Genomic DNA, 17,059 nt, shown 5'->3' on the forward strand with positions numbered 1-17,059 from the left:
AACTTTCGGACAATCTTCATTGAGGCCGGCCGGCAAATCGAGTAAGTCGAAAAACTTCACTTATTCGATGGAGGTATTCTACCTTCCTTCCTCCACAGTTGTGGGACCCCGACGTGCATTGAACACGCAGCTTTCTGATACTAGTAGCTAAAATCAAAACCACAGATATGTCTGTGATCAAAACCATAATAATATTTTTACCTATTATTTTACTAAAAGTCGAGTGCATCGAAATCGTAAATATGTTTTTCACCTTCCTGGTTTTTTTCCATAGTAAATAGTGTTTTTGATTTGTTGTTGTATGAATAATTATTCTTGTTGGTTATGAAATGTATTTTGAAATAATTTACTTTTACAAATCATTAGTGATATTAGTTTTGAGTGAAAATGCTTGGATCAGCATAATATCATATTTGCTACTTCAAATACATGTTTTGATAAAAAAAAAACAATAGTGTAATGTAGGTAATAAAATAAAACTGCGTTTTATTGTAGGTAATCAATTTTGACATTATTTATTTCCCAAAATTACAATAAAATAGTTTACGCCAACAAATATAACTTTTATTTTTATAACAATCCTACTTCCTACTAATGCGAAAGTTTGTGAGGATGTGTATGTGTGTATTTCACGCAAATACTACTGAACCGATTACAATGAAATTTAGCACACATATAGAACGTAACTTGGACACATTGAATAGGTTTTATCCCGGAAACCCCACGGGAACGGGAACTATACGGGTTTTTTTTTGAAAATGCGGGCGGAAAGCTAATCGTTCATAATAATATAAACCGTAGCAGGTGGCGTTTTGAAGTTTTGTCTACCCATACAGAAAAATGAAAACCACAGGAGATTGCCCAAGTGACTATGGCACTTGGTATCGCAATCAAACTTATTGTGTCAAGATGAAATATAGCTCAATTTAAAGCTTGATGTTAGTACTTTTAGATATGATTAAAGTTTTTATGTAAATAAGCCGCAGTTCGCGACAATAAAAATAAAACAATAGTTTTATTCAACACTTCAAAAAACTACTTAATCGAGTTTAAACTAACGATGAACGTTAAGTTTTACATTTATTACATAGGTAATATTTTAATTTACAAGACAAATGTGAAAAGTAAATCGTAATTTAAACATTATTTCAAAATAACATCGAACAATGCGTCGAACACATTCATTTGACATTTCAAATAGAAACTATGACATATGACGTTTGCAAGAGAGATAGATATAGGTATGTGTCAAAACAAAACTTTTACTTTTATTTCTATTTATTCGGTATAATTACAACTTAATAGTGATAAATATGATCATTATAAATACAAATAGGAATTAACAATATCACGAACACGTGACACAACTAGTATTTTACCGATTCCATACGTAGTCATACATGTTTCAAAAGAAAAACTTTTACTTTTACTATTATTTCAATTTATCCGGTTTAATTAAGACTTAATATTGATACATATGATCATTATAAATACAAATAGGAATTAACAATATAACGAATACGTGGCACAACTAAAATTTTACCGATACCACCCGTGGTCATTCTCCTTTGTGGGTCATTTGTAACAGGATGGCGGTTCTACAGCGAAAAAAGAAAAATGATGGTCAGAACGCTGATACCGGATACCTTAAGATACTGTAATATAAAATATTACTAGATTAGATAAAATATTATAGGTAGTATCTTCACCGTGTGTGACGCGCTTTACATTCACGCCATCTAGAGTTAAATCTTTATCATTTTTGTATACGTCTGTGTGTGTAAACGACCCTGTATGCAATGACAGATGTTAAAACGCATAATTTTACCGAATTGGGTGGATTTTAAGGCAATGATATAACATATTTCAATAAAATATAATATTCAGTAACCGCCATGACTATTCCTAGGTTTGATGACTATTCCAATTACGCAAAAACTCAAATAAACTAGAAATGTAGAATTCAGCGCCATCTAGCGGGATATTGGCTGGGAACAGATCGTTGCAATCACCTTAACAAGAGAGTATCGGGGTTAAGCTGTTACAAACCCGCGGACTGTTTGCTCCACAAACTGCGTGTTTCAAGTCATAGACGCGGTTTAGTGTCGCCGAGAGAGAAACTACGATTCCTCTGAGCGAGAATATCTGCTTCTCAACTTTATGTTCATTTTATCTTTTCGACTGTATTGCGATGCGGGGACTCAGCCAAAGGCCCTCCTGGGCTCCGTTAACACCGCGACTTGTCCTGCCACCTCCGACTTACGCGCGTTCAAATATTAATTGATTTGATTTGTTTTGAATTTTAGCCGCACGCGTGTGGCCTGCGAATACGTTTAACATTCAAAGGTTCCGAAGGGTAGGATAAATGAATGGTGAGACTCTAAATACGATTCTTATAAAAAATATTTCAAAAATAAATTGTGTAGATGCACAGTCCTTATCGAACCAGTAAAAAGAGAATATCAATACGGTTATCGCACTGTAACTTAGAAGAGTTACTTTATACACTTTTAAGATACACTAAGTTATTCAAAGAAAAATCGATTATGCTTACCAGACTCAAAACTGTCTCTGCTTTCGGATTTAATGTCCACATCTGAAATAAAAAAAGAATATTGTTTATAGATCTCCATTCTATATCATGAAATATTACTGTTACCATAATCATTACACAAACTATAATTTGTATAAATGATTTTCAACACAGAAAATGTGTAAATATTTTTACTTGAAATCTTATTTTTAAGATATTTATAGAGATGTGAAAATGTCTGTGGCTGAACCACCTGGACCCTCTAATCCACTTCCGAACCTTTCAGAAGCTTGAGTCAATTTTCCCCTTGTTTAAAATTCGGGCAGACGGTCCTGTTACAACTTTTATAAAATCCAATTTAATTTATTAGTACACTAAGGTACATTTAACTATTTTTCGATGTCATACGTATAAATTCTTCGATTTTTACATATTGGGTACCTAACGTGTCACTCGTTTTCATTTCTAGAAAATTAAAATTGAATATAAGTAGTTTTCTATTAAACATTCGGAAAACATCGGCAAAAACTTCAACTTACAACACATAAAGCAAATAAAACAATAGGTACTCAAACATTTTTTTTTTCTTCTCTTATAGCTTAGAGCTTTAAAGCTTTAATTTAGTAAATATGTAACACGCGGCACTGTCTGTTTCCGTGGGAAAGAGATAATTTACCCCCTTTACAAAATACGAAGTAGCCTTTGTCACCCCAGTAGCTTCACTAGTTTTGACGCGAATGAAGGAAAAACAAAAAAAAAACGTTTATTTGTTACTCAGGTTATATGTGCCTATTTCGTATTTAACATATCGTCTCTATTAGGTATAGGTTAGGTAGATGCAGTCCTTCTATAAATTATTTAATTTTTAACTAGAAACTCCTATAACCTATTAACAACCTATAAAACTATCTAAATTATTAAGCTAAGCGGATCCTACTTCTAAATCTAATATCAAAATATGTTAGGTAAAAAATCAGCTTAATTAAAAAGATACAGGTGCACTAGTTAGTCGCGATAGAGGATATTAAATAGATCCCAGAGGAGTGGGCGCGGCCCGGCGGTCGGAGGCTCTTAGGCTGCCGCTAGATTTCCCTCGAGACTACGTTAATTTTCTGCCGCCTTGAGCATACTGCCCTCAGGGGACTCTACCTTTCGCGTAGCCATTCAAACTGAAGGTGTTATTCCGGCATTGCCGCTGACTGATGCTCTAATATATCTCTTGAGAGACGTTTTTCATGTATCCTTGAATAAACCAAACAAAGACTTGCTCTAGAGATCGTGGTTTCATCTCAGCGTGTTGTTTATAAGCAATTTATTTGGATCTGTAGAAATTTGATTGGGTTTAGTTGAGGACGGGAAAAATTACTCGTGCTTTGAAAGGATACCACAAATTTTCTACCACAACTGTACAATACACAGATTAAATAATATTTTTAATTGGAAATATATTTATTATCAGTATCAATTAACTATAAATATCCAACAACAATTAAAAACATCTGGGTAACAATCAGAAACAAACAAAAAAAAAAGTATTAACATCAAATCGTCAGAATAATAGAACTTTAAACTTCGAAACTCACAATAACAAAAATCTAAAACACGTGCAAAAAATTCGTAGTTACTGTTAACAAATATAATCAAACTTTATTATACAGTTACAGTACGTATCATGCATAAACAGATCACTTACTTCTGTGTTTATTTAAATATTGTTATAGTATAAACTCTAATGCATTTAAAATATTTTGTCTTTATATAAAAAAACGAGTCTAAGTCTTTGTCTATTCGAATTTTTATTAGCTAAGCTACTTATGTTACTTTAATACTAATTAATGCTTATTAGTTTCGGTCGGTGGTTGATCTTATAGTTTGTTACACGTGCTCTACATATACGCTTATACTGATTTCGTACACCCAGAATTATACTTTTTCTTTCAAAATTTGTTGCCAACAACTGGACTTACTATAAAAAAATGCTATAGGTATAACAAAATTTAATCAATATTTTATCTCTTTCATTAATTATCCGTTCTTAAATTTCAGAATAAAGAACTAGCGTGAGCAGTAATTATTATTTAAAAACATAGGTCGTTTGTATTTACACAAATGCTTTAAGAAGTCGCTTTAAGTAATATTATGTACCCAAAATATGTAATGATAATATGTATAAGTGTTATAAGATAACACGCATCATAATTTAAGAATGAAACATACCTATCAGGAAAATCCAACAGTTTAGTGAGGACGCGACGTCAAGTAAGTAGGTACGTACTAGACAATATCATTAAGTTGAAACGTCTTGGGAGTAGGTTCCATTCTCCACATTTCCAAGTACCTCGCCACTACATAGCTAGTATAGACGTTGCGAGCTGCGACCTGAGGATGTGTGCGTGGGAGATCCCCATGGGACGGAAGAAAGTGTGGCCGAAGCGCCACCTGGGACCGCGGGGGTGATACGAGGGTACTCAAGAAAAGGATAAGCGACAGTCCATTAATGGATAGCGGACAATCAACTTTTTGCGCAATGTTTAAACTCCCGACGGAAAACAAACACTTTCAGTAATTAAGCATTGGAACAATGATGGCATCAGGTCGCGGGTCATCCCCGGCGGGTGCTGATAATATCTAAATGCCTAATGGCTGGTGGGCCTGTGACGAATGTATTGGGCCCACCCCCCGCGCGCCGCCCGCCCGGCTCTCCACTATGTGATAATTCCAAACGCTGCGGCCGCGCCACCTGGGATCTGCCAGGGGCGGATTTACTTAACCTTTTTATTTTAATTGATTAGTGCTTCAATAATAATCAATGCAATAGTTGGTATATATTTTAATAAAAGTTGTTCATTAACTCTCGTTGTCAAATTATTTTTATATTATTGAATATAAATTAACAGTGGTATTTTTTTCGATACGAGTTTTTAATGTAAAGTATCATGGTTTTCAAATACGAATACAGAAAAAAACTTTTTAAAATACAAACATTAATTTTTAAATTTTAAATGAGTGAGCCTGAAATACGACGTTATCTATTATTTTTCAACCTCAACATAATATATCTAGCAAGTTTAAAAATATATTTATAGACATTATACTTGTCTAATGATTAGAGTTTTAATGAGTTTGCAATACTAAGTATGTTAAATATTTAAATTTTAAAGATAAGAAGCACTAAAGAAGAAGAAGAACAATAAGTATATTATGTACATTGTACATACATTACAAATTACAATCCTTCAAAATCGAAAATGTCACTTAGTTATTTTATGAAGTATAGGTATAGCTGTACAAACATAAACTTTACAGACTTCAATAGTAATCATATCTTTAATGCATCATCATAATATAATTAAGTCAATTCAACGAAACATTGGTATACAAACATAACTTTCCCATATTATTGATAAATTATAATATTACGACATATTTGTAAGATATCGATAACGCCGCAAATTTGAGACAAGTTTGCGAACAATTTAGGGTTGTTAGCATTCAGGCATGTAGTGTGGTGTTAGCGGGCACGAGCTTCGGCGCCGAACGGAATTCCGAATGCACCCCCGGCCGGCGATCGAACATCGGCATTTAATTAGCCACGTTCCTGCTGAGGCGATCCTTCGCCCGGCCAACATTATTCGAATTCCTGCCTCATCTAAGTTAACAACTAAATGCTTGAAATTGTCAAATGGAACAGCCTACATCGGCACATCCAGAATTACGTGGAGAGAGTCGAAATAGAAAATACAGTATAGAGTGCGGTCCCGGCAGTGAGATCCCTCGGGAATAAGCCCACGCGCCCAACTTCGGGCTCAGCGGCGCCGGCTACCCCCATCCCGCGCAAGCCTCCCTTCACCCCCGCAGAGAATACATTTGCGCATCGCTCGTGTTGGCCTAACAACGGTACTGCGACAACGTAAATCCTTCACTAGTAAAAAATTACTCATTTTCCGATAGCTACAGAAATAAATACAAGTTCGTTTCGCTAAACAAAGAGTATTTTTGCGCGAGCATTGCATAGTCGCAGAGACACTACTATAATCATAAAGAATAGGCAGGAAAAGACGAACAATGAGTAGTTCCATCTATGCTTAGGGGTGCCGAAGCATAATGGAAGGATTGTTGTTTAAATCTTTGTGTTTTGTACATTCAATTGTGTTTGAAGAATAATAGGTACCTGTTTGATGTACCAACTACCAAACACTGGCAGAGTTAATGAGGCACCTAGTACGAATTTTTTTAAAGTCAAGTAATAAAGTACTGCGGACTCGGAACTTTAAAAAGTTTGAAATCATCAAAGATAAGTAAAGATAGCGGCAGAGCGAAGGGTTATTATAAGCCTTAGCGACCAATTTATTTATAATCTCGGGTTCAGAATAGGCTATGAATTAGTATGTAAATATTTGAGGTCCAAGGAGTCTTGTAGAGATTTATCACAAATAGCGAGGAGATAAGCGAAGACACGGTCGTAAAGCACCGGCTCGGCTGCGGTGAGGCGCCGAGGGCAACTTTCGTCGCAGCACACCCTTTGACGAAGTTGTAAAAAGAGCATTAAACCGCAGTAAAAACGCATAGCGAGTATCGCGATCTGAGAAATATAGCGCGGAAAAACTGCTCTTTATTTTAGTAGCCTTATGAATTTCAACGAAGTTGTCGATGTAACGACGCCTTCCCGCTCCTAAAAAGGATATTAAATGTGCTATGTATAATCACCTTGGGCAAGAGATTACTGGATCTTTCATTTATTATACAAATTTAATTTTTATATAATATTACATATTAAAATTATATGAAAAGATGTATAAAATCATGATAATATGTGTAACCTGGGGGTTCTTCAGGATCCTGAATTTCTTCAGACTTCTTAGGACATTCCAATTCATCTAAATCTGAAACAAAAGTAAAAAGTAATAATTAATTTTATTTAATACATAATAATTTTGAACTTTAAGTGTGTTTCTGCGAGTACATAATAATTTTGATTATTTTTCCGACCCAAATATCGACCACCACCATTCGACGTCACGTGGTACAACCTACATGGTATTATACTGATAATTTTTTGAAAATTTTCTCTGGTCGTTGACGTCAAACTGACAGGTTCAATTCAATTGTGAAATTATTGGCCGACATTTGGGACGGAAAAATAATCTCCCGAATACCACACGAGCTTCAAAATTATCTGGCATTTCCCTCAAGGTTCCCTGCAAACAAATAAAGTCGTCAAGTTTTTCAGGAAAGTCAAGTTTTTTTAACCTTGACTAAAAACTTGACTCCTTCATTTGTTTGCGACGAACCTATCGGAAAATACCCGATAATTTTGAAGCTCTTGTCGTATTATAAGTGATCATTTAGTGTATTCCTGGTTCTTATAAGTACTATGCTAAATGAAAAGTCCTTAGGTCAATAAAAATATCTTAATTTCAATGTACGTACGTAGACTTTACACGTACGCATCGTTTTGTCGAGCTATGCCAATAGTGGGAGTAGAAGTGAGGACTAATCTGACGATAAATGACCTCGGGTGGCACCGTCACTGAATTGTGTGCTGCCGCGGATGTAACTGACAGTTGACTAAGTGCTGGGTGCAAACGTAACCGCAACTGCGACTCAATCAATCTCCATTGAATTATCACACAGCCTAGTAAGGGCACTTCTTTGGCTATTTCAACTCTAACGCAGATGATTAATTATCTTGAAATATAAATATATAGTCATACTAGTAAACAGTATATGTTTTACTTATATTATCAGTTATCAATTATCGTTGATATAACTGCAACTTTGATAGAAAATTACGTTCTAAAATGTTAGGGCAATTTAATAAACTCTAGTTTGATACTATATATAAACACTGTTAATTTTTTTTCTAGTACCTATATTGTTCATTAAAATGATAATAGGTATATAATATTTTAATGTCTAAATATAGAAAGCCCATACTATTATGTATTCAAATTGCCAACTATCAATGTAGTACGCTGCGAATTAATCGAGTATTGTTTGCGAAATAATTTAACTGGCCCATGCAATCTATTCACGAGATAATGGGCACAGAAGCATCTGTCATCCGTACATCGCAGCGCACCCAGTGCAGTTGAGCCTTCGCTCGTACGTCATCCCTTATCCGTGGCCGTTCATCAGTGTCACCCATATATGCCTCCATACCAGTCTTATATCAGTATTCAAACACTTGATAGGTATGCAAATTTCAACTATCTGGTTTATCTGTATTTTGATAGCATGTGAAAGTGTGATTGTGTATTCGGAAAAATGATAACACTCATACACGTTATTTCGTTTGATTTTTAATAACTTTTTCCAGTAGTATAAAAAAGGAACTATTTTCACGATCAAGTATTAGGTATAGGTACACAATAAAATTAACGAATTCAGAATGAAATACAATTATTCTAAATTTAATTCATATTTACAATTAAAAAATGTTTTAAGTAAAATTTTGTAACTCATTAGATGTATTTTGTGTACTTTTGTATCGATATAAATTAAATAAATTAACAATACAAAATATTTGACAGTTAAAGAAAATATTGTAAATTTAGAAGAAGTTTTTTAATACAAACGATACAAACCTTCAAACATTTCTTCATCCTGCCCATCTTCAACACGTTGTAAATCTTCATTTTCATTGCCCATTTCTTGTTCATCTGCATTTTCAGTCTTTAATATCAAATTTTCTTTAGTCTTCCTCTGGTCTGCATGTTGACCGTCTTCAGTCCAATCCTCTTCATCAGCTAAAATAACAATTTCAATTATCTTTTTGCCAAATATTCAATTAAAAAAATACATATTATAAAAATCTCTTCCATACATTTTCATCTATTCAACAATGAAAGCATAAGTGTCCTAAGTATAATAACATAAGTTCTGTTTAAATATGATATTTCCAGAAATTTAAGGAGCATAGCATCGAGCAATAATAGGAATAGAGCAGAAACTATGAGAGAGCAAATCCCTATAATAGTGCCAACAACATTGCTACCCTGTTATGGTTTAATATATGTTTTCGATTCCTATTATAGCTTTGCGGAAATTGTTATTGTGAAAAACAAAATTCAAACACATGGAATCGTATGAAGTGTCTTGATACTGGCAAATAATATTTTGTTTAAATACTTAGTTATCTAATAAGATATCTCTTAGACTTTAAGGAGGAACTTACTTAAAGACTTAATTTATATTATATAACGAATCATAACTGCTGAGATTTTTTTAAAGAATAAAAAAATACGATCCAGAGCCGCCTCGATCGATCCAATTTTTTCTGGTTTTTTTTTTCTAATTTTCCACGATATAAATAGAATACGGGCAAATTGTAGAAGTTAATAACTATCTATCGTTTCATCTATGCAAACAAAAGATTTTTTTTAATACATTATAATACAAATAGCACTCGTGAGATTCGTTTAACGCAAACACCATCTAAACGCTATAAAATAATTAAATAATAAATGTTTCCTACTTAGTCACATTACACCTTAGCATTACACATAATAAGCGTGTCAGGGGCGGGTGGCGTGATTGCGGTGCGTCCGACAACCACACCCGCTTTTTTACATAAAATATACAAATTATTATACCATAAGTTTTGTAGAATAAAAAAAACTTTTATTCTATGTACTAGTGTATGTAGATACATAATAGGTATCTAACTATCTGAAATAAGTACATAATTTGATCATCGTGTTTGTTTGTTTATGCATCTTCTTATATCAATTAACTATACACAATACATTTTCGTACCTATATAAAATATAAAATCTGGACTATAGATTTGCATTCTAACAGCAGCTTAAGAGTTTTCAGGAAATTATTTAAAAAAATTGTCATCAAGTTAATATAGTTCGAATTTTGAAAGCTGCTAGCGGCCCAGCGTATCCCATCGCAAGACAGTTGCAAAAAAAATACAACTTAGCATCCTTTTCCAGTATTCAACTACGCATAGCATATTTACGTCATACTCTTTACACCTTAAACACAATACATAATTCCAAACAGGAGACAACGCAAATAATTTTGTTGAGCGTCCGCAGCAGCCGCGAGCGATAGACCATCATAACTCCCGCCAAAATGTGTCGCAGGGGATGCATTCTGCACCAAAGCACCACTACTACTATTGGCAATTCAATTTTCTTGCTGACCATATTGCTTTGTAAATATTGTGAAACACAACAATGTGTAATATGATTTATAATAATAATATGTCCCTTTACGCAAGCTTTAGCTAGGTAGCTATACGATACGTAGGTCTAACACTAAGTAAAGATTTAGGTAATTCTACAAGTAGAGATAGATTCTTCGGTGCTTTCATAGTATGAAAATTTTAGTTAGCACTGTTGATAAAAAAAAGGAAGACCACTAAGCAGTAAAAAATTGCTAATCATTAAAGAAAACTAAACTTTATAAACTTAAGAAGGATTACAAGTCGTTAAAGCTTAATCAGTTTAGATACGACGTAGGTATTCCACTGGCACCCGTTTACTTGTGTGTAATAACTATGATTAAGGATCGAGCATAGAGGAGCACAAAGGAATAATAACACAAGTCCCATCACCGCTCAGCTTGTTTCCTTTAATACCTACCTTGGAAACTGTAATTTTAATGTACTCAAGTATCCCTTGGGAGCCCTTGAATTATCTGTGATCAGTTATAGTCTGTTACGTAAGCAGTCAAGTCTAGGTTGACCAAATTATAACTTGTGCTTTGTTCTAAATATCACAAACACAAACTCAACTTATACTTTTATTACAGCGAGACCTAGCTTTCATTTCTTTGCATGGTAATAATTTTATTGAAGAATAAAGTGCATAATATAAGTGCATAATATTGTATATAGAAGTATAAAAACACTAGGAATCGATTTTTTTATAAAAAAGTAGGTTATCATCGTTGACTGTCATTATCTACTATTTTCTTAACTGAAAAGTACATAGAAATGAATGAAATTATATTGTTTAATTTCCTTTTTAATTTGTGTAAAGTTGAACTGACTATGAAAATAAGATTGCAATGTAATTAGGTATGCAATTATTAAATGAACAATTAATTACCTAGTAATTAATAACAGACTATAATAAGTTGTAAATAGTATTTGTAAATATTTCCAAGTTCATACTTTAATAATACCTATGTATATGCGTTATCTTTCATCATACAATCGTTCGATAATTTTGTTTTGAGTAAAAATTAACAAAAAACATTACTCAAATTGCGTCTATAATAATAGGTACCTAATCAGAATAACTAATACATATTTGTAGAACAACGTGACCGAAATCTACAATACCTAGTTATCAATTAAAAGTGGAATATTAAGGTTGTTATTTTGCCGGGATTAAGGGGAGAGAGCAGCTGAAGGGAGTGAGGTCTCCAGGGACCAGGCGGCCTGGGCCAGCTCCCAGGGGAAGAGGCGAGGGCGGGAGAGAACTTAACATCCATAGGGACTCTACTCCCCACCACACTGGGGGGAGATCGTGATATTTTTAAACAATATCTTCCAGTTAAATTCTGAAATTCGCTCAGTTTTATATTGTGTAATTTTTACGTGTGTTAAATTATTTTAAATAGCTTGAAAATTAATACATCGAGAATGGATGGGCACCTTTATGTATGGTATGAAATAATACATACAGCTTTAAAACATTAGCTTAAACAATATCTATTGTTGTGTTCATTTGTTTTCTTAAATAGGTCGAGTGCAGTAGAGTCGTTATAGGTAGTTATGTACTTATGTCTTTTTATTTCGCAAAAAATAGACATAAAAATGGCGATAGCGACGTATTTTATTCTTTATCGAAATTAACAGATACATACATGTGAACCAAAGGTTTTAAGCCTTTAATTCTAATAATTTCAATTAAATTAGTTAGGTACTTTTGGATACTGCAAACCATCCTATCGCACCAATATTTTTGTAAGTTAATAAAAGTGTAAAACATAAATGTGTTAATTAATAAAAAAAACACACAATACTTATGACTATATTGTGAATACATCTTCGTAAACACACGTCAACTCGCACGGCAGCGTTACGTTACCTTTTTATGGATTTTTTGCGTGAAAACACATGAGTGATTTATTGTAGTCGCTTGGGAATGGAAAAAAATAATGCTTGACTGTTGTTACAGATTGCATTAATATATTTCTTTGATATATCTATGTAGCCGACTTGGAAAATATAATGAATCACAATTCCATTAATGTAAAGACAAATAATACATAAAATAAAATATAAGCTAAGCTATGCTTGATGGAAATAGTTCAGATTTAAACAAAGTATTATCTGATATGAAATTAAATATGAGGCCATAAAATGTACTTTGTTATGCATCAAATCAAATTAAACTGATTAATAGAAAAGCAATAGGCTACAGCGGACGAGAGGTCGACATCTACATAAAACTGTTATGATATGGCTTTACGGTATTTCCCAACGCGCCGGGCGGAGGTGCGCGCCACCCAAGGGAAATTTCGCGGCAACTCTCTACGGAGCCTGTACAAGTTTTATGGACGACTCCCAACCCCCTACACCCGCGCCGCCATCAACTTCTTATCGCTCCACATAACAACGAATGCGCTCAGAACACCCGACAACATAATTACCCGCCTAGTCGATCTAATACTAATTTAACGTAACAGTGTTCGTAACTGTTTTAACAGTATTAAGTACGTGCGTATAAGTTTTAAAATTTAGTTCCCCCCAAACAAGGGAATTCCAATTTAGAGACATATTGGATTGAATGTATTAAAAAGTTTTTCATTGAGATGTAGCTGTTCGCCCGGAATGCGCCTTGGTTGAAGCGGAAAACTAAAATAATCGGAGCCTGTATCAATAACAATTTTATCTTTATACTTATGCAAGAATTAACAAAATCCGTTGAGTAATTTGTGAGATTAAAAGGGACAAATAAGGAAATATAAAATAATTGAACTTTTTCTATACATAGGTACTGTATTTACACGTTAGTATAACAAACATTTTGGCATTTTTAATCAATAGATAATAACGAAAATTATTTTTAATTCAGACGTACTTAAATTTCGAAAATAACCGTAAATAACCAAGCATCTGGTGATAAACAATAATTCAAGATAGAGCAATTTGTTTTTATAGCCTGCTTGGGACGACGAAGGATTAACGTTTTTGCTGAATGTAAAATTTTAATTCCTGGGCATGAGGGAGGATTTGCCATGCTGCAATTGACATGTTATTGTACCCAAGAGGACGTGCCTAGATTCGATTGTTTAGTGACACACCATCTTTTAACCTATTTAATTTTCTTTCTCTATATTATCACGCTGAAAATTTGTTTTGTTTTACGATAAAGTACCTATAGGAACCTCTGAAAATAAGCCCACAAACCGCTGATTTAATAAGTGCTCGAATGATAATGCGGCCATTACTTCCTATTGTTAATTCTAGGAGTTTTATTGTTTACCAGATCGAATAGAAGGATTTATAAATGAGATATCACCATTCACCATATAAAGCGTATGATCAGCACCACCATAAATTTGCATTATGAATATACACATATTATTGACTATTGAGCTAAAACAAAGGAAATTTATAAGTAAAGACTACAGTGACCGGGATAGTATTGCATTAGGTATCCCAGGAGCCAGTCGCAGAGTCGCAGCATCCTCGCGCTCCCCGCGGGACACATTACGAAAGTACTAGACTCCACTAGATCGATACCTTAAGTTAACAACATTATACCGTTCAACAACAAACTGTATTGTTCTTTACGCTACTGAATTTTGATACTAGATAATATTGTTACGTATTTAAGCTCATAAGCTTTGCCCTTTGGTTTAGATGTAGGTAGATTGAAATTGTAGAGCCATAACCAATGTCTATCTCAATACCACTCACTTAATGCAACATATTTTGTAAGAGAGAGTTTTTTCTACATCTTCTTTACACATTACAAATTAATGCATTAATTGATTTGACTATTAAAATGTTAAATGGTTTTAAATATTTACTTAATAGTCGGAGTAGTTATTTAATTTGGTCAAATCACATCGCATCGGATTACATAAAACTGCAATAAAATTAGATTATTCTCTCATTAGATAATCTTCAATTAAAAAGGGTCATCATCAAAATAGTGCGAGTTAAATAGCAAACAAAGTAGACGCGAGGCGAGTGAGCCAAACCGCGACGCATGGCAGCGGGTCGCTGATAAAACGTTGATATTAGGGCGCCATGCCACTACAGCACAACCAGTCCATCACACGCCACTTTAGACCTCCCGGTGACGTGCTCGTTAATTTTTAGCCAGTTAAACGCAGCAGCCTGAATGACAATGACGAATCTCAACACTTCTTTGCTCTACATTGTTAAATTGCGCACCTTATTGTGTTCATGCACAATAATTGAGGCATAATGTTTAGGTTTAATTATATTATAGTTTCACATTTCAAGTTATTAATGTAGTAGTAAGATAGAGTATTTTAGTAGTTAACATATCGTAATTTCCATATTCCAGACGTTTCTTTTCAATACATATCTTATAACACAATAAGACATATGTATTCAAACCTTTAAAAGAAAAATACAATTGTTTATTTCTTCCTCCCTAAATATAAAATCAGTGTCTTTATACTTCCTGTACCCATATCTAAACAAATAAATATTTATGTGTATATGAGATATCTCATCAGTACACTTGCATTCATATAGAAGGTACGGAGGTACGGCTATTTTACCCCGAATATTTGTTTGAAAATCCATCTTTATGAAGAATAGTAAATGGTGTTTAAAATCCGATCATAAGTTTTTAAAGTGAAACTTTTATTACATCGTTTCAAACTTTTTGGTCTGTGTAGCGCATGTCGCGTGACGGTCGGCTGCTGAGTAGGTACGTACTGTATAAAGCAGTGTTCGGAACCGTACGATAATTAATAATTATCGTGCAAATACGATAATTTTGTGTCTAAGTTTCACTTTTACCATGGTTTCATAAAACCACACAACATTTTGTAATTTCTAGACGAAGAGATGCATAATAACAGCTGTTTGTTTAACTAACTATAGCGTTTGTGATATAGTGTGGTATAAAGACAACTTTTTATTTCGTTTAGGTACGTTTGCGAATTGCGTCTCATTATGGATTAATGAAACCGATGCCGCGATATCTATATCATTTTGTACTCTTATTAATTATCATCATAGAAAACCAAGTGTTGCATTTTTTTCGATATAGACTAATATGAGAAAGTATAGAACAACTACGACTTAGGTAATTGAGTAAACTATAATGTACTAGCTGTGTCGCACTGTTTCATTTCTTTCATTCATATTATATTCTGTTATTCTGATGTATAACTTCTAAAATCTGTCCAGTAGGTACATTTTTCGTGAAAGAGTCACAAAAGTCCATCCTCACAAACATTTCGCATTTATAAGATTATTTAGTAGGAAACTAATATTCTAATTCTATTTAGTAGAATACTCCTTAATCCTAAGATTATACCGGATTAAAATTTACAAATTTGCTTAACTAGGCGACCATAAAATAAAATATACTTTTTTATATCGGAGAAAAAATACGTAAAACTCCATGAGGAACTTACGTTTAAGAGATCGAGGTTTAGCCTGCTTCCTTCTAGACATGATCTGGTTAGTTGTCTACCTTCGTTCAGGTCACTTCCTTATATCTACACAAGTGCAGTTCCCATCACATATAACCACACAGACAACTCTTTACTAGATCCACTTGCACCAACTAGAACGGCAAAGTTTCTAAATCGAAAAGTTATCGGAAGAAGTACGCATATTTTGTCGCGTGAGGGATAAAACCCGAACATACAGTTCACCCCGCGCTCACCGAGCTTACTGGCGCCCAACAAGTGGCAATAACAATATTGTAACCTGCCGCGCAAACTCACATAAGACAGAGTTCCCTATCAGCTTCTTGCACCCATTGCTAAACATTATATAGGTAGCACTACGTGATAACTGATATGGGATTATACTTACTAACAGAAATATTGAATAAGAGATAATTTATTAAAGTAACCTGCATTTCATCCAAGATACAGACAACAGCATAGTTTGTCTATCACTGTATTTATATAGTAAAAATCCTACTGTTATCACGTGGTTATCACACTAACATTTTGTTAATAAAGATTCCAATTTTAATTTCATTTTCATTTAAATTTATACCCCGCCCTACGCTAACTTTTCAAAGCTTCGACTTGAAACGGGTCTAAATAATAAGAATTAATTATTTTTATTCACCTACGTACAAAATTTAGGTATTATGTATTGTATTAAAATAATTTGAAATTCTTATTAACTTGAATTTGAACTGAAAAAAAGTTGTGAAAAAATTATTGAGATAATATGAATATGGAGACGATACCGCCTACACCACTTATGTTCCACTCAACATACGTCATGTGGCGTAACTGCACTCAGTCGCTTGCTCGCTCATTGGCGCGAACGTCACGCTCATTTTTTATTTGTTTTAAAGTGAAACGCATCAAATATGCCTACGT

The 17,059-nt window shown here is 33.8% G+C and overlaps 1 protein-coding gene across 1 annotated transcript; it reads right to left on the reverse strand.

Moving 5' to 3' along the window:
- Positions 1-2,525: 2,525 nt before the first annotated feature.
- Positions 2,526-16,227, reverse strand: LOC149487813 (uncharacterized). Its single transcript, XM_089695786.1, has 4 exons — positions 16,130-16,227; positions 9,121-9,282; positions 7,354-7,416; positions 2,526-2,596 (listed from the first exon to the last, which is right to left on the reverse strand). The coding sequence occupies exons 1-4, from the start codon at positions 16,167-16,169 to the stop codon at positions 2,526-2,528; spliced, it is 336 nt and encodes a 111-aa protein (XP_089551912.1). The 5' UTR covers positions 16,170-16,227.
- Positions 16,228-17,059: the final 832 nt, after the last annotated feature.

The sequence above is a fragment of the Colias philodice genome, chromosome 6 (genome assembly GCF_061535455.1).
Source record: "Colias philodice isolate Cphi_HAF_F1 chromosome 6, ilColPhil1 Martin Lab GWU primary, whole genome shotgun sequence".
Lineage (NCBI taxonomy): Eukaryota > Metazoa > Arthropoda > Insecta > Lepidoptera > Pieridae > Colias > Colias philodice.

What these genes read in the sequence shown, in the direction of transcription:
- LOC149487813 (XM_089695786.1), bottom strand. Translation starts at nt 16,169, where the DNA reads ATGTCTAGAAGGAAGCAGGCTAAACCTCGATCTCTTAAAC. An exon ending in GGATGAAGAAATGTTTGAAG is followed by an intron (nt 7,417 to 9,120) that starts GTTTGTATCGTT and finishes CTTTTGTTTCAG; the next exon opens with ATTTAGATGAATTGGAATGT. An exon ending in GGATCCTGAAGAACCCCCAG is followed by an intron (nt 2,597 to 7,353) that starts GTTACACATATT and finishes TTTTTATTTCAG; the next exon opens with ATGTGGACATTAAATCCGAA.